Source organism: Panthera leo, chromosome B4 (genome assembly GCF_018350215.1).
Source record: "Panthera leo isolate Ple1 chromosome B4, P.leo_Ple1_pat1.1, whole genome shotgun sequence".
Classification (NCBI taxonomy): Eukaryota; Metazoa; Chordata; class Mammalia; order Carnivora; family Felidae; genus Panthera; species Panthera leo.
In genome coordinates this window covers 126,547,974-126,566,028 of record NC_056685.1, presented here as the reverse complement: position 1 = coordinate 126,566,028, position 18,055 = coordinate 126,547,974, and the positions used below count along the sequence as shown (strand labels likewise).

Genomic DNA, 18,055 nt, shown 5'->3' with positions numbered 1-18,055 from the left:
TAGTGGCACATGTACCCCAATGTTTATAGCAGCGCTATCAACAATAGCCAAATTATGGAAGGAGCTCAAATGTCCATCAACTGATGAATGGATAAAGAAGATGTGGTATATATATAAAATGAAATGTTACTCAGTGATGAAAAAGAATGAAATCTTGCCATTTTCAACAAGGTGGATGGAACTGGAAGTTGTTATGCTAAGTGAAATAATTCAGTCAGAAAAAGACAGATGTCATAGGTTTTCACTCATATGTAGAATTTGAGAAACTTAACAGAAGACCATAGGGGAAGGGAAGGAGGCAAACCATAAAAGGTTCTTAAATACAGAGAACAACAAACTGAGGGTTGATGGGGGTGGGGGATTGGGAGGGGCAGGGAAAATGGGTGAGGGGCATTGAGGAGGGTACTTGTTGGGATGTACACTGGGTGTTGTATGTAAGTGATGAATGACAGGAATCTACTCCTGAGGCCAAGACTACACTGTATTTTAGGTAACTTGACAATAAATTATTTTTAAGAAAAAGTAGGTGTAATACGGATCTTAGCACAGGCGCCTGAACACTAAAAGGGCTCGTTGGATGTTGGCATAAGACAGAAAACAACATCTCAAATGCAACCTGAGTTTTCAGGATGGGCAATGAGAGTGTAATGCACATCAGTTGTCACTCTACAAAGCAGCGGGTGTGGGAGATGTCTCTTGAGCTCCACTTACTCAAAAGAAGACTTTTTTGTTCTAAATTCCTGATCTCAACTCATTTCACTGTTTCTTCCTAGCAAATGCTAATCTGCCCATCCTGAGCACATGAAACAAAAATAAAATGGCACCTGGACAAATTACTTGACTTCTCTCGGTCCCAGTATCCCTTCATGCGAAATGGATTGGATGAGATGAGGTCAGTGGTTCCCAAAAATTGGAGTCATGACTGGCTTTAGGACTGAAGTCACAACAGTAGCCTAGGGAGCTTGTTAAAAATACAGATTCCTGGGTTCCACTGCAGAGACCATTGTGGGTGGGGGGCTAAACACATTCAGGACTCTCCCCAGGTGATTCTGATTAGTCCACCTGACCAGGAGAATTCCTTGGGGGTCTCCAGGGCTGGTAACCTGTTCTCAACTTGGTCACACTGGAAATCACTTGGGAAGCTCTGGAAAACACCTTTCCCTGGGCTCTACCACCAGAGGTGAGTTTAATTGGTCTGTGATAGGTCCCAAGCATAGGGATTTTAAGTGAGTGCCCAGATGATTCTACTGCGCAGCCAGCACCAGGAACAGAGTTCTAGAACAGTGATTCTCGCCCTTGAGCATGCATCAGAATCACCTGGACGGCTTGCGAAGCCATAGGCGGTGGGTCTCTCCCCCAGAGTTTTTGATTCAGAGTAGGTCTGGAATGGGGCCCTAGAATATACATTTCTAACACGTTCCCTAAAGATGCTGATGCTTCTGGACTGGAGAACACTCTTCGACAACCACTTGCTACTCAAGGTGTGGCTTAGACTAGCAGCAGAGGCTTCACCTGGGGGCTTGTTAGAAATGCAGAATGCAGGGCCCACCCTGGACCTGCTGAGTCAGGGTCTGCAATATGATTCGTGTTCACGTTAACATTTGAGAAGCACTGTCTGAGAACAACTTTGCTTTGGGAACTTCTGAGTTCCTGCTCTCGTTGTATTTGGGAGGGGTGACATAAAAGGAAAGGCATCTTTTCTAGAGCAGGAGGCTGATGGTGGGAGGAATGCAGGGGTGGCTCAGCCTGGAGCAAGCGGGTCAGCACCAGCTCTCTGCCTTGACTCCATGTCTGTGAAGGAAAAGCCTGACCCATTTCAGTACACGGCGCATGCTCAGGGCAGCCAGAGTGGGACTGATTACCTTGGCGTGGTTGTAAATATCCACACAGTTGTCGGTATTGATGCTCTTTGCGCAGATAATCTCACAGTGTCGCTGCAAAGCCTCCAGCTGGAAAAATTTAGCAGCAGACAGAAGCTAAAAACCATAAAAAGAGCCCGTTAGTGGCTGGGAGGTGGAAATAAAGGGATGACAATCATGGGAAAAATCCTTATCTTCCGCAGAAGTGTCCCAAGGTGAAGGGCTGGGAATATAGGCATTGGTAATGTCACTTTAAAGCCCAAAGGAAACAATAGCCACTAAGATAGAGTGATCGAACTCTGTTGCGGGGGAAGATGGCAGAGGAGAGGGGTTTGAAGTGAACCAGATTCACATCTATTCTAGCAGGGGGTCGAGCAAAAATGCCTGAAGTTGTTACGTCCAGAAATATGGGTGAACACCATTAGTCAGCAAGATGGATTTCGGCGCGGCTCACTCCCTCTGTTCATCCAGGTGTCCACACAAATGTCCCCTCAGAGAAGCCTCCCAGACCACCCCGCCTCAGGTCATCTCCCTTCATCACTGTCTGCCTTCCTTACCCTGTCTTAGTTTTCCTTAGAGCCCTTCTCTCCCCAGACATGATGTCATGCCTGTCGCCCTCAGTCCATGAGGGGCAGAGATCTCTGTCCCTTTGCATTACTGCTGTAGCTTGGCCCTAAGTGTTCAGAGGGATTGCCTTTGGGGAAAGGATGGGGGCACGGGGGATGAGGGGGCCTGGGTGAGCTGCTTTTTGTGACCAGCTCTTCTGTATTATTTACATGACTTACATGTATGTTCGTTATTTTGATTTTAAAATAAAAATAAATGTTACAGAAGAGCCTGAGTTCTCAGATGGTAGCTTGGTCCTGAGGTAGAGAAGTGTCAAAGGAGTGGTCCAGAGAGGCAAGAGAGGAACTGTGGGTGGGTGGGTGGGGATGACGATGGAAGGGTTCTCAGAGTATGATGGGAAGGATAAGCACCTTATTGAACATAGGAACTCTTACAATCTTAAAAATCCAATGAGACAGACAATTATTCCCATTTCCAGGGAAGGAAACTGAGGCTGAGAGAGGTTAACTAACATGTCCAAGATCACACAGCTCAGAAGGGACAGAGCCTGGATTTAAACCAAGTTTGGTTCTGACTCCATGTTTTAACCCCTGTGTGGGGTCATCTTTTGAATGACTGATAGTGCTCTGACATCTCTAATCAGCCAGGCACCCTGGACTCCACAGACACCTGAATGGATCCTGGCTCCTTTGCTCAGGATTATCGGAGTAATCTTGGCTTCCGGTTCAAAGCTTCCAGTTTTGAATAGGAAAACCAACAAGGGGTCCAGGTTTAGGAAAGAGCAGGGACTCTTGGCTTTGGGCAGAAGGGAGCAGAAACAAGGCCCCTGGATTAGGGAGGGGAGACAGGCTTAACGGTGAGGTAGACAGCAGATGGGGGACGGCCAAGGAGACTCAGGAAGGGGGGATGGTCATCCTCAGCTGGTTGGGATGCTCCTGGCTTCCGTATCAACAGACGCACTGTGATTTGGGGAATGTTTTCCAATGACAGAAGTCACAAGGGTAGCTCCTGATGATGGTATCTGAGCCCTAGTTGTACCTAGAGTTAGCCTCCGCCTCCGCAGGCAACTTCCTTTACCTGCCCCCCCTGCCCCCCACCCCAAAGCCAATTAAAAGTGGATTTCACGGAGCTCCTATTGCAAGTGCACTGAGCACCCTGGCCTTCCGGAAGGGGCTCTGATGCAAAACCCTTGGGAGGCAGGACCCCAAACCCTGCACCCAAGTGAAAACCCAACCCAGGTCCCCCCAGCCACCGCCAACACCTGCCAGTGACCTGAGTTTACAGAGGAGCCACCGACCCGATGACACAACAGTTTCCTTACCTCCATTATCTCGTTGTTTTTAATGAGAAGTGACTCTGGGCCACCGTAGTAGAGATACTGCATAACCAGCTGGAAGAAAGGACACAGCGAGCAAAGCATCAGTCAGTGTCAGCACACAGACACCGTCAGCTTACAGCCGGGCAGTCTATCGGTCCCTCTAGGACACCTGTCCCCAGCGTGGCCATTCCCGCTTGATCACTGCCTTGTAGGAGAAGTTCCACTTAGGATGCTTCTCCCGGCTGGATATTTTTCCTTATGGCATGCTGACATTTGTCTCCTTGTGATTCTGCTGGGTTCCAAGTGCATCCCCGGTATCACATTAAACAATTCTGAACAATTCTCTGTTCTCCATCTACAGATGGCAGTCGCGGCTTGTCTTTCCACCTCCCATGCCATCAGGCTGCCCCCAAACAGGCAGTTTAAGGAACCTATGGTAGGGGTCGCATAGGTTGGCATGGAAGCATGGCCCAGTTTGACAGGATTCTTACTTAAGTCCCAGGGGATGACTCTGGGCTCCCATGGGACCACCTGCTCCTCATTACAGCTTGACAAGACCCAGGATGAAGCCATTAGGGGTCCACAGTTTCAATGTTTCACTGATGATGTGAACAGTCTGAGCCAGGCTGTTCTTTGTTCATGTATTAAGGAGGCCTGAATGGTGTGCAAAGTCCCAGAGCTTTGCAAATTGGTGTCCCTTTAGAATGAGGCCCCAGATGTGTAGAACTGGCTGTCACTACCTCCCATGAAGCCATTAATTTTTTCTTTTAATATTTTAAAAAAATTTTTATTTTTTTAAAATGTTTATTTTAGAGAGAAACAGAGCCCGAGCGGGGGAGGAGCAGAGAGAGAGAGAGAGAGAGACAGAGACAGAGAGAGAGAGAGAGAGAGACAGACACAGGATCCGAAGCAGGCTCCAGGCTCCAAGCTGTCAGCAAGGAGCCCGACGTGGGGCTTGAACCCACGAACCATGAGATCATGACCGGAGCTGATGTCGGATGCTTAACCGACTGAGCCACCCAGGCGCCCCAAAGCTTTAATTTTAGGTGGTGAACATGCTCTTCACCACTGTCTTCTGCCTTATGACACATGGACTATACCTGCCTCACCCCACGGCAGTTGTGCCGGAAACATCTATAGACTGGTTACGTCCCATCTTTGGACACTTGTAAAATGAGGCGCTGGGGCTGGGCTGTCCTCCACAGTCCCTTCAGGCTCCAGTGGTCTGTGACCAACATACGGCAGTGGTTAAGAGCAAGGACCCTGCACGTGGGCTCCCTCAGCTTCTGAGCAGCCCTGCCGCTTAAGATCTGAGGGACCTGAATTGAATTAGGTTCTCTGTGCCTCAGTTGCATCATCTGCAAAGTGGGGATAACATTACCTACCTCATGGGGTTCTGAAGAGGGTTAAATTATATGTAACAGGCCTAGCAGGGGCCTGGCACATGACAAGAACTGAATACATGTTAGTTCTTCAGTGTTCTCTGAGGTGGAAAAATCTTTCTCCGGTAGTGCTCTGCTGTGCACTGCCACGTTTTTATTCAGGCCATTTGAGGCCCTTTGTGACTGATCTCAATCTACCTTTTGCACGAGTGTTTAAAAGTCATCATTTAAAAAATATATATATTTACAGCTTTATTGAGGTCTATTTTACATAATGCAAACGCATCAACTTAAAGCATACAGTTCAGTGGTTTTTAGTATATTCACAATGTCGTGCAACCATCACCACTATCTAATTTTAGAACATTTCTAACACGCCCAGGAGAAACCCCGTACGCATTACCAACCAGTCTCATTTCCCCCTGGGCCTGTCCTGACAACCACGATGGATTCGCGCATTCCGGACATTTCCTATCGTGGAATCACACAACACATGCTCTTTTGTGTCTGGCTGATGACACTTAGCGTAATATTTTCAAGGTTCATTCTTGCTGTCACTTCTCTCTCCTACAATCTTTATTGCTGAACAACGTATCACGTTTTGTGTATCCGTTCATCAGCTGAGGGACATTGGATGGGTTCCACTGCTTGGCTGTTATGAATACTGCTGCTATGAATCAATTTACTTTTTCAGATCTCCTCTGTCAACCAAACCTTCTCATCCTAATCTGGACAACATCTGCCTTTTATACTCTGATCACTCCCACCCACTTGCCTCTAACAGAACCTACCACTTCTCTTTCAGTCCCGCACTTTTGCCCATGCTGTTCCCTCTGCTTGGATGCCCTTCCCTTCTTCTCCACCTGTTGAACTGGGCCCCCTCTTTTGGGATCTCAGTGGTCACATGTGTGGAGCCTTCTCAGATGTCCTAGCTGTAACCCCTGGCTGGGCACACATCATCCACAACTGCAGTGTTACTTCCCACGAGAGCTTGATGGGACTGTCTATGTCTTGTCCTTCTCTGCATTCTCGTGCCTGCACTCAGCAAGCACACTTTAAACAGGAACACGAGCCCTCGCCTCACCTCCTCTTTCGTGTTTGAGTCTCCCACGGACTGACTTTGGGCTTCTGTGACCACCTGCCTCGTCACAGGGATGGTGGTGCATTGATGGTGGTGGCTGAGGCTTTGGGAAATGATAACACAGCATCTTTACCCTCCCCTCCCTCATCCTGATGGGCCACAGGCATCTAACGTATCATGTCAGCGAATGGGGGGATCCTGGCCTTATGTAAATCAATGGGTCCCCCCAGCGCCTCTCTTTTACAATGGCCAAACCGATAATGACAACAATACGAGCCATGACAATAACTACCCCGAATACGGGGCCTCTCCATTTACAAAGTGTGCCTCCATCATATTAGCTCATTCATTTGAGGTCGGGCTGTTGACTTAAAATGCTGCTCCTTAGCAGATGCAGATCCTGGGGCTAATGGGATTTAAATTGGGCTGTCCCTTGCCGTCAGACTCTGCCAACACAAGCCTTTTCTGCAAAGGGGGCAAAACGAACCCTTATTAGGCCAAAGGGCCTGTTTATGGAGTTGTTTTCCTTGGCAGCTGTCAACCTGCACGGAGCCGGGATTTAAATGGCATCCACGGCCTCGCGGAGGCCCCCACTTCCACGTGTAGCCTCAGCTGCGTCCTGCTCTTGCCCGTGTGTGATGTTAAACAGTCTTGTGGGGAGGAAACTCAAAGCAGTCTCATTTAACTAAAATTCTTCTGTCGGCATGGAAGTGGAGTGAACAGGCTCCTGGGAGCCTCCTCCTGGGTCGGATTCAGCCCTCCTTGGCCTATTTCAAGCCACAAATGAGGCTTTTCTTCTTTTATGGGGAAGGGACAGGCACACAGAGAAGTCCCCAGGGCCTGCTAAATCTTCCTAACTCATTACAGTAACTCCAGGCTAATGTGGCCAGGAAACCTTCCCCAGGCAAAAGCAATTACAGGCCTTGGATTCCTCTGGGGCCACGCTTTCCCACGTAGGTCTCTCGTTCAATGAATCCGCACAGCAAACATTTATTGAATGCCTACTACAAGGTTCTTATTACAGGAACCTCCCCAATTAGTTCCAGGCTTTATGGCAAAAGTGCCCCCTTCACGAGCACTCAGGAGAGCTGGGGAGGCATGCATTTTCCAGCACTTAGTTCATACTCAAACTCGAATGGGCCTACGATTCTTTCTTCAGGGCCGGGTGATTTCTTTTTTTTTTGGCGGGGGGGGGGGGGGGGGCGCGGAGAGGGGTGGGAGGGCCCAAGTCCCTGCAGTTGGGGGACAACTAGGAGATCAGGTCTGGAAGTCAGTCAGGCCCGGGTCTGAACCTCAGCTTGGCTGTGATGAGTAGCCGGAGCTGGGGCCACTACCTTCCTCCCTCTGGGTCTGTGTCCTGGCTGTAGGTGGGAGAAGAGCTTCCCGGAGGGGCGGCTGGAAGGACTGAAGGAGATGATGTATGGCAGTGGTTCTCACAGTGGGGTCCCTGGACCAGCAGCATCAGCACCACCTGGGCTCTTGTAAGAAATATAAATTCTAGGACCCCACCCTAGGCCTGCAGAATCTAGGACTCTGGGGATGGGGTCCAGGAATCTGCATTTCAACAAGTTTTGTGTTTTATCGAGCAACCCCCTTCCTCCCCTGCCCTGGAGATTCTGGTGCCTGTTAAAGCTTGAGATCCACTCTAGTGCAGAGCACTGTGTCTCCACCTTGACTGCATGCTGGGACAATGGCAGATGCTCCAAAATACTGACACCTGAGCCCCAGCCCCTGTTCTGATTGGTAGCCTGGGTGCTGGGAATTTTCAAAGCTCTCCAGATGACTCCAATGTCCAGCAGAGGCTGAGAAGCACCAGCTTGGAGCCTGACACATAGCTGGTGCTCAAGAAATGAGCACTGTTATGGGGCATCTGGGTGGCTCAGTTGGTTAAGCGTCCGGCTCTTGGTTTTGGTTCAGGGCATGATTTCATGGCTTCGTGGGTTCGAGCCCTGCATTGGGCTCTGGACTGACAGTGTAGAACCTGCTTGGGATCCTCTCTCTCTCCCTTTCTCTCTGTCCCTTCCCGGCTCTCACTCTTTCTCTCCCTCTCTCAAAACAAATGAAAAAAAAAAAAAAAAGAAAAGAAAAGAAATGGGCACTGTTATTATCACTGTTCCCCCGTAGAAAGGGTATTCTAGAACCAAGCATCCAGGCTTTGGCACCAGGAAGACTGGGCTCCAATCCTGGTGTCACTAAAGTAGCACTAAGACTTGGGGCACGTCATTTAAGTTTTCTGAGCCTCAGTTTATTCATCTCTAAAAATGGCAAGAAGTATCCAGATAACCAAGCAAGCAGAGGTTAGTGCCTCATTCATAGCTGGAGCCCCACAGAAGTTTGTTCTCTGCCCTCCCAACTCTAATCCTAAAACAAAGCAGCAGTTTCATGGAAAATTTCAAACTCAGAAGTCACCACCATTCTAGAAAGGGCTGTGGCCACTTTGCTCTCAGTAGAAAATGTGGTGAGGAATTGGGGTGAGAGGCTGGGTCTGGGGGGGCATGCCAACTCCCTGGTCCCACACTGGGGATCCAGCTCCTCTCTGCCACCCCCACCCCAATGGGATGGCTCCCCCAGACTGGCCTTGTCCCTGGAAACTGCTTTAATCCTTTCCCCAATGCTCAGTCTATAGTAACCTATCCTACAGGGTCTTGTGCTTAGTAGGGAGATGGTTTACCAGTTATGGGTTAGAAAAATAACAACCCACTTAAAAATTGCCAAGTTGAGGGGCTCCTGGGTGGCTCAGTCAGTTAGCCGTCTGACTTCAGCTCAGGTCATGATCTCGCGGTTTGTGAGTTCAAGCCCTATGTCGGGCAGGCTTTGTGCTGACAGCTCAGAGTCTGGAGCCTGTTTCAGATTCTGTGTCTCCCTCTCTCTGTCCCCGACCTCTGCTCATGCTCTGCCTCTCTCTCAAAAATACATAAACATCAAAAAAAAATTTGCCAAGTTGTCCTACTTGCTAATCTCTTCAAGAACCCATGACATAGACAGAGGTGATACTAATTTGTTAAAAATGGAGAAAGTGAGGCTCAAAGAAGAGTGTCTTACCCATAGTTACTTGGGAAGGATTCTTTCATTTGAACTTTTAACATAACCAAAGAAATACATCTCTAATGGTGGAGATGCAGGTACCTCAATAGGCTTTAGGGGCCAGTGTGAGGGCATGGTGGCTTCCTCTGAACATCCATGGCAGCCCTCTGGACAGGAGGATCTGAGGGGCCAGGGGAAAGCCACCATCTGGCCTGCTTTCTTCCCACTTGGCTCATACTGAGTGGTCCCAGTGTCTTCTCAGTCTCCAATATACCTTGAGACCCGGCTGAATAGACTGATAATCACTTTCCCTCAAACACACCCCATGATTTCCCACTTTTGTCCGTTTGCTTATGCTGTTCCCCGCCTCCCACTGCAGTTTCCCCTCTCCTATCCACCAGATGAGCAAACTGAGGCTTAGAAAGGTTGGTTCTTTGCCCATCGTCATGTGATAGACACCAATTTTAAATAGGAGAATGCAGCATTTTAGTCCTGGGCTGCAGCTCTTTCCTTCCAAGTGCAGATTGGAAACCTGACCCGTGGTCCTGGTCATGGCCAGCCTTGTCTCCACCCCTCACCGCCCCCCCCCCCCCCCATTATCTCTGAGTTGTCTCAACAATCCTCTTAGAGCAGGAATCCCTGGCACACCTGCCTGAATCTTATCCACTCTTACTGCACTCCTCCCAAGGCCCTACTTCCTGAACTGAACCGCAGGAAACAACGTTCTGTTCAGAATTCCACGATCCCACCCCCAGGTCACCCACGTCGGCTCCCTGACCCTGGCTTGTGGGAGGACAGCATGGAGGGAGTGCAGTCGTTAAAAGTCCACTGGCTCCTGATCACATTAGGCTCAACCATGGTTTTGGGACTTCATCCTTGCTGTTCTCTGTCTAGAATCTTCTAGCCCCCTTTTTAAGCCTCGAGCCTTCCTAGGGTTCCCCAGCTTCTCTTAAGCTTTCACTATTTCAGCTGACATCTCATCGGTCTCCTTCTCCAACTTCCCTGGTCCTAGTTGTCACAGCACATCGCCTCCCTGCCCCCTACCGGTACCTCCCCACATTATATTGTAAGTGACTAATTACTCAGTTACCCGCTCTATCCTGTGACGCCCCAGGGGAGGAATGTCCTTTATCCTTGTGTCCCCAGGTCCCAGCAGAGGGCTAGGCAACCAGTAGGTGCTCAACTAATGCTGTAGGGATAAAAGGATGGTAAGCCGGAGGGGGTGTAAGGAGGGGCCCAGTGTGCAAGGAATTGAGGACTCTGCAGTGGCTAACCCACAGGTGGATGACCAGCACAATGCCCTAGGTCACAACTGGGGCTCACCTGAAAGATGGGGTACTTCACGTAACCGATCTCTATGCAGGTGCTGTCATTTGTTGGTTTGCTGGAGAGGAGTGCTTTGAACCTGAAAAAGAACACAAGAAAGGAGATAAAAAAGACCCACACACACATCCACAGTTTGTGAGAAACACCACTCTAATGAGAGAAACATGGAGTATCTTGTATTCCCCGCCCCCCACTCTGAAATACATCATCGGTACATCCACAGATGTCATAATGCAATGCCACCCCAGTAAGATACCATATTCAAATCTGAAGTTACAACTTTATTTTTTTTTAAATTATTTTTTTTAGGGGGCGCCTGGGTGGCTCAGTCGGTTAAGCTTCTGATTCGGCTCAGGTCATGATCTCACAGTTCGTGGGTTTGAGCCCTATGTCGGGCTCTGTGCTGACAGCTCAGAGCCTGGAGACTGTTCAGGATTCTGTGTCTGCCTCTCTCTGCCCCTCTCCTGCTCACGCTCTGTTTCTCTCAAACATAAATAAAGTTTGTTTATTTATTTGGGTGTAGGTAATCTCTACACGCAACGTGGGGCTCAAACTCACAACGCTGAGATCAAGAGTCGCGTGCTCTTCTGACTGAGCCAGCTAGGTGCCCTGAAGTTAAAACTTTAAAGTCAAAAATAGTAGTTTGAACTGTTATTTCTCAAACAGGTGACTGGAACAGAACAAATACCATTTAAAAGCCCATCTGTCTGTCCCACAGGACTTATCACGAAGGCTGCTTCCTTCATGGGGTCCTCTGATACCCGTGGTGCTCCCCATCTCCTGTGCACCTTTGCTCCTAGAGGGCAGGGACTCTGCCCTTCTGCTCTGCTGCATCTCCAGAGCCTGTGCCCTTCCAGATCTGCTGCATCGTAGGTATTTAATCAACAACCGTTGACTACCTATCGACCTCCCCACGGATGACCTGCTGATGGGCTTCAGATGTGCTTTCCTGCGATCAACAAAACTGTAAGCTCCTAGTGGGTACAGACCCAGTCAATGGAACACCCTGACACTCAAAACATTTAGGCATAAGCTGTGTTCTTTTCTTCAACTTATAGTTTTGAAATAATAATAAGATTCACAGAACAGTCATAAAGACAGTACAGAGCTCCTGGATGCCCTCCACCCAGCTTTCCCGGATGTTAACATCCTACACAGCCATGGTTGTCAAGACTAAGAAATTAACACTGGTATGATATCTATCCTGCTTTTCTATGGCATCATAACCAAGAACCGTGTAAGGCATGGCATATTCTTCTTGTTGTGGCAAAGCAGACATCTGGGGGTTTGCATGTGATTTTGGGGAGAGGCAGTGGAGAGTCCAGGATGCTTTTAGGAACCCAGGAAGTGTTGGTCACATACATTCATTAGCAAATGTCCTGGAAGTGGGTTCTGTTTCTGGGTACCCAGTGTCCTGATCACTTTGTTCATCCTCCCCCCGCCCCCTCTGTTCCCAGCAGCCTGCCTCATTTCAGCATCCTGCCTTCCTCTGTGCCAGAGCTTTGCTGATCCCAGTTCAGCGCTTTGGATAATGTGGCTCTAAACGGCCAACTTAACTCCAATCGAAAGCAGAGAGAGCAGCAGCAGAGGAGGGAGTGATACCACTGTCAACTCCATAGTCAAGGAAAAGTCAGGTTCAAGACCTGTAAGTGTGGGATGGCTTACGCCAGAGTTCCTGGATATTTGGAGGACAGGCCATTCCAGGCCGCTTTGTACGACATTTCAGGTTGTACACTGCGTGAGGGCGCTGGGCTGGGGCAGCTAAAATCCAATACACGCTCTGCTCTGAAGCCCTGGGCCTGGTACACACACTGTCTGCCCAGAGGACCGGTGCCCTTGCCTGAGTCACACAAAGGCGCTGCTGTTTATACTACTGGCTGCTCTGTGCTTAAAAAAACAATCTCCAGAACTTGCTCTATATCCATGGAACAACTCCCCCACCTTCCCCTGCCCCCGGCCCCAGGCCACCCATCCTACTTTCTGTCTCTATGAGGCTCATCACTCTTGGTTCTGCACATAAGTGGAATCATACAGTGTCTGTCTTTTTGTGACTGCCTTGTTTCTTTGCATCACACCCCCAAGGTTTATCAGGTTGTAGCATCTGTCAGCTCTGCCTTCCTTTTTAAGGTTAAATAATATATGTATATACTACATTTTGTTTGTCCATTCCTCTCCTGGCGGACACCTGGGATGCTTCTGAAACCTGTTGGCTGCTGTGAATAATGTTGCTGTGAACTTGGTTGTACAAATGCACTTTGCTCTCGAATTCTTGATTTTGAAAAGATCATCTTCCAGTCCAGGGAAGATCCCACCAAAATTGAATTTCAGAGACTAGTAACAGCAACAGCCACACTCATAATTCAGCTGCTTTCAAAACTGACCATACATACCTCGGAGAGGCGGTAAATAACAGCACTTTGTGAGCGTAAAATGGTCTTCCTTCTACCAGAAAGGTAACATCAGACATTTCTTTATTGTTAAGGAAATGAGGATCTAGAATAGGAAGGGGAAAAAGGGTAGCTTTAGTGGAGAGAAGGGTGAAGTTTACATTTTTCTTCTGGAAAGTGCCAAGAAGAGCCGACAGGGGAAACCATGGTCATAAAATACTCATTGGCGAGACAGAGGCCAAACAGGAGACAGAACCCGTCAAAAGAACACTCAAATCACTGAAATTCAGTTTTTTTCATAGGAAATCTCCGTAGCTTATTTGTGATTAGAAGTAGCATTTCCCCAGAGGAGACTCAGCCATGGCCTGATGCACATGATTTTCTGATGGGAAAGGCAAATGTATGCCCACCTCCCCTTTGCTCCTCCTACGTGGGCTCGGTGCTCTCCCTGCCTGATGCCAAAGGGGTCTAGAAACTCTGCCCCCTTACCACCGTATTCCAGGTGGTTCAAAATCCAAGCCCCTCTCTCCCAGAATCAGAGGCACGTGAGCCAGTCCCCTGCTCTCATCAACAGAGACAACAAAGGAGGTATATCACCACTCGCTGAGCACTTACGACGTGCCAGGCGCTGTGGAAGCTGGCACGTGCACATGCAAACTCATTCGGTCCTGGCAGACAGGGACCATCGTCAGTTGTGCAGTTAGGAAACAAGCATGCAGAAGTTTGAGCCAGTGACAGGTGCAGTAGCCAGGATCTGAACGTGGGCTTTGAACTTTGAATTCGGATTGGAGGGTCTGCATGATTAAGCACTAGGATCCTTAGCTCCACCCCCCCTCACCCCCCAATTTGTCTGTCCTTTTAGCCACTGAGACCTAGAGCTCCTGAAGGTGCCAGTCTGTCCTCAGCTCAGTGCTTTTGCTTGTTGGGAATATCCACCAACATCCCTGCCCCTACTGGGTTCCGCCCCACTCCGCTCCTGAGTCAGTCTGGACCCCTGCACGAGGGCAAGGTGGACCTAACCTCTGGTGGGGCTTCCTATTACGTCACCCGCCCTGACCTGAGCTGCGGGGCCCGGCGGTGGGGGGACCTTTAGGAGTCTCTAAATGGGAGATTACCTCTCTGCGGTGTCTGCACCCAAGCTTCTGAGTCTGAGGATACACGATGAACTGCATTCTCAGCTCACGTGAGAAAGATTCTTCCTTGCCTGTGGACGGCACCACCATCTACTGGTTGCCCAAACCAAGGATTCGAAGGCAACAAGACACCTTCCTCTCCTGGGCTTACCCAGATCTAGTCTATCACAAACACTGTCTCCTCTTCCTCCTAAGTGTTTCTCGATTGCCTCATTTCTCTCCATCCCCAATGCCCCTGCCCTTGCTAGGCCACAAGATCTCTTGTCTGGGGACCCGCAGGAGCCTCTGTTGGTCTCTGCCTCCAACCCGATGGTCCACCTCACCACAGTCATTCTTACTAAAGGCAGATCTGATCACGCCCCTCCTCTGCTGTAAACCTTTCCATAGCTCCCTAGCGCTCCCAGAATAGAGTCCAAACTTCTTAACAAGGCTCCTTGTGATTAGACTGCTGCCTTCTCTGGCCTCTCCCTAGTCACATCCCCCCGTCAACCCGCAGTGTGCTCGAGCTACACGAGTGCCACATACTCCCACCTCTGGTGCTTCACCTGGGACACTTCCAACTCCTTCCAAACCTGGTTCACCCCATGTGGGCTTCAAGATTCAGTGCAGACACCTTCTATCAAGAAGCCTTGCCTGACTCCCCCCACCCTCCTCAGACTGACCAAGCATCCCCTACCTGTGCTCTCATAGCCCCCTGGTGTAGCCTCATTTGCTATAGAGTATTCACTGTTACTTTGCCTCCCTGTAACTTTGCTTGGGAGATCAGGACCTTGTCTGTTCTTTTCACATCCTTGCTCTGTGTCTAGAACAGAAAGGTGGTAACGCATAGGAAGAGTGTGGGCTCTGAAGCCAGAAATCTCAGCTCTATGACCTTAGGCAAGTTATTTAGCCTCTCTGTGCCTCTGTTTCCCTTTCTTTATAATGGGAATGGTAATATCCATTATACATCTACATCATTTACAGTGAGCATTAAATGGGTTAATTTTTGCAAAGCACTTAGCAACAAGGCTTACACACAGTACTCCTCAATAAACATGACTATCATAGTAGATGCTTAATTAATATTTTTTTGAATGAGTGAAGAATGCCTTGACCCTTGTTCCACAGTCTTGTTCTTAGATCCTGCCAAGGACATCAGGCTCCTTCTTAGCCTGGGGACTTGCTTGTTGATGGGCCCTTCCCCAGGGGTTAAACAGTTGTCCTGAAATAAAACTCCAGCTGCTTCTTTTGGCTGGGTTTAGGCTGTCCTAACCATTAAGAGTGGGGATCAACCCCCTGGATATCTGGGGGCCATAACCCCAACTGCTGGGCACACCCTGACAACTCTATCTTGGACTCCTGGCCGGCTCCATTTTGCCCAGACCCTGGACCCAGAATTTGTCTTCTAGGCCAACTCTCCTCTTCCAGCCCCTGAAGGTAGGATGGCCCCTCAGCCCCTGTACTGCCCCAGATGGTGGTCCTCCATTCATACTTCTGTCTGTACGTATAGCTACCTCACCTCTTCCCATTAAAAAAAGTTTTAATTTAGAACATATCATAAAAGCATAAAACAGTCAAAATCACTTCCAATTCCACTATCATGAAAATATTTTATGAAAAAAAAACCCCTCAAATTTCTAAACAATCCAGACGAAGAGAGAAGAGAGGCCACAGAAGTCCTCAGAGTTGACTAAAATTCACATCTCCGCTTGCTTTAAAGACTAAAAGTTTGGAGTGACGTTCTCCCTCTTTTCAGCATCCACTCCCTCTCACTCTCACTGCCTACCTCCAGATAGCCATACTCCTGTTTCCCAAATTGCTAAAATCTCCTGCCTGTAGCCCTTTGAACCATCCTCTCCCAGAATTCACTGGGAGGCAAGAGGACAATGCGTCACAAAAAAATCAGGCATGTGGTCTCCAGTTTGCTACAGTCCCCACCACTCCCTATTGTCTCACATGGAAGCCATTTCACTCACTTATATGACCTGCCTGGCCCTTGTGACTGATCATTCATGTCTTCCCTTTAAAGCAGGTCCTTAAAGAATCACTATTTGACAACTTAGGAGTTACCCTAGATTGAAATGCTTTATTGAAGATGCCAACCCTACCTGGTTCATGCTCCACCTATTCATAAATACGTTCTGCCCCTTTTCTTCCATATTGTGAGCTTTGAGCTTCTCCAGTCTGCTCTTCTTCTCTTGATGCTATAACCCTTGGAATTCCAATGCTTGGCCTTAAAAACTAGGCCCTTTTGATTGCTGAAAGAAAGCTCAGCAAATCTGGAAGGAAAAAATGTTCCCTCCTCGCCTATAACTACAGGAAAGGAGATTTTATGCTGTGTCATTGAAACAGCCCTTACAAATGTTTGCTCTAACAAGGGTGTCTGTTAAGGCACCGAGATGTCAGATGTTGCTATGGCCTGGGAATGTAACGTTCAGTCTCCAAAGTCTGTTAATTTGCTTCGTCTTTGTGATGTGTTGCTCTGACAGCATTTTAATTAATACCTGTTTTCTACAAGGTAGAAGTATTTGCGGTTTTGGTACGTCCTACTTTGCCCACATGAATGGGCAGAAAGGAAAACAGACAACATTTGACGTGGCTACTCGGGTTTTCACTTCAGCAAAAAGTTGGTGTCATTTCAATTAACAACTTTTTCACGACAGGAGCAAGAATACTTTACAACAGTTCCACGAATTCAGCCTTTTCACCAATTTAAATTAGCTCACCTGTTCCAAACGTAGTGATTTTGTTAAAGGATAGCATTTTCAGATGCTTCCATTTCTCAAATGTTTCCCAGTCTTTGCAGGAAACAATAGCCAAGTAGGAAAGTCCCCAACCTTCATCATAAAAGGATTTGTCTGTAATATTTTATCATTCCCCAGGAAGCAAGGAGAAAGGCCCTTGCAACAGAAGGCTGGTGTTTCGGGCTTCAAGGCAGCGAAGCATTTCTTTGCTTTATTTCCAGACTGATCAGCCAGGTTACGGCAGCCCCAGGATCCTTGGAATGAAATAATTGCCTGACGGAAAGTTTTCTCCTGGAAAATTCCAGAAGCTGGGACTGTAGAAGGAGGGAATCATGGCTTTGGGAGGAGGTGGGCAGCTCGTGAAGTGAATCTGAAGGCAGCACAGACCTTCCCTTTCTTCCACTGAGATGTGGGGGGACTTGCAGTGCCTGCCTCCTGGGGCGGCCTGAGGGTTACCTGAGACGGGGAAGGTCAAGTGCTAGGCTGGGGCCAGCCCAGCGCAGTGTCCAACCAGAAGAAAAAGTGATTCCTGGTACTCTGATGGCATTTCAGAGTGTCCAGTCTCTTCAGCTAAGGTGTGTTCCCCTCACTTGTGTATCTGTGTGAGGTGTGTGTGTGTTGCGGGGGGTGGAGGGGTCGGGCACTTATTTCCTCTCCTGGGTCCCTGCAGAAGGACTCCATTAGAAGAACACTGCGGGCCTGGCACTGTCCCCTACTTGTTCCTCCTCAGGGAGGAAGAGGGACTTCTTAGAGGGGGAGCGGTCGGGGCAAAGAGCTGCCTGCACAGCTCTGCCCTCTTTTGGAACCAGAATCTACCTGCCTGCAGGAAGTGCATGGGCTCTGGGGCTGCCGTCCCTGCGGGAGAAAATCCCTCGGTTAGAGGGACTGGTGGGTCTCCTTGTCCACATTTCCAAGGTATAGGCTCCAGTTATCATGTGAGGATACCCTGATCACCACCTGCCTGACTCCTGTATCCATCTTAGACGTCCTCCGGTACTGTTTTTTTGGGCATTTGCTACCTCTGTGTCCTCAAACCACAAGGCAACAGCGAGGGGCAGGGCGCGGTGAGGCACTCACCCAGGCGCGAGGTCTGCTTGCGCTTGATCTCCGTGAGCTTGGGGATGGGGTAGGGCCCGTAGCAGTGAGTGAAGATGACCGACAGCTGCTGGCTGATGACCTCGTTCTGCGGAAAGGAAAGCACAGGTCAGGCTGCCAGGCCCTGGGCGGCCTCCTCCAAGCTGTCAGCAGGAATGCC

At 48.9% G+C, this 18,055-nt stretch overlaps 1 protein-coding gene across 1 annotated transcript in view; it reads right to left on the bottom strand.

Moving 5' to 3' along the window:
• The window catches only part of BTBD11 (BTB domain containing 11), a 313,797-nt gene that overhangs the window by 6,750 nt on the left and 288,992 nt on the right, over positions 1–18,055 (bottom strand). The window contains exons 12-16 of the mRNA XM_042947621.1: positions 17,878–17,983; positions 12,948–13,050; positions 10,555–10,636; positions 3,748–3,816; positions 1,863–1,976 (exon numbers count right to left, since the gene is read on the bottom strand). Coding sequence (XP_042803555.1) covers positions 1,863–1,976; positions 3,748–3,816; positions 10,555–10,636; positions 12,948–13,050; positions 17,878–17,983 — 474 coding nt within the window. The remainder of the gene's footprint in view (positions 1–1,862; positions 1,977–3,747; positions 3,817–10,554; positions 10,637–12,947; positions 13,051–17,877; positions 17,984–18,055) is intronic.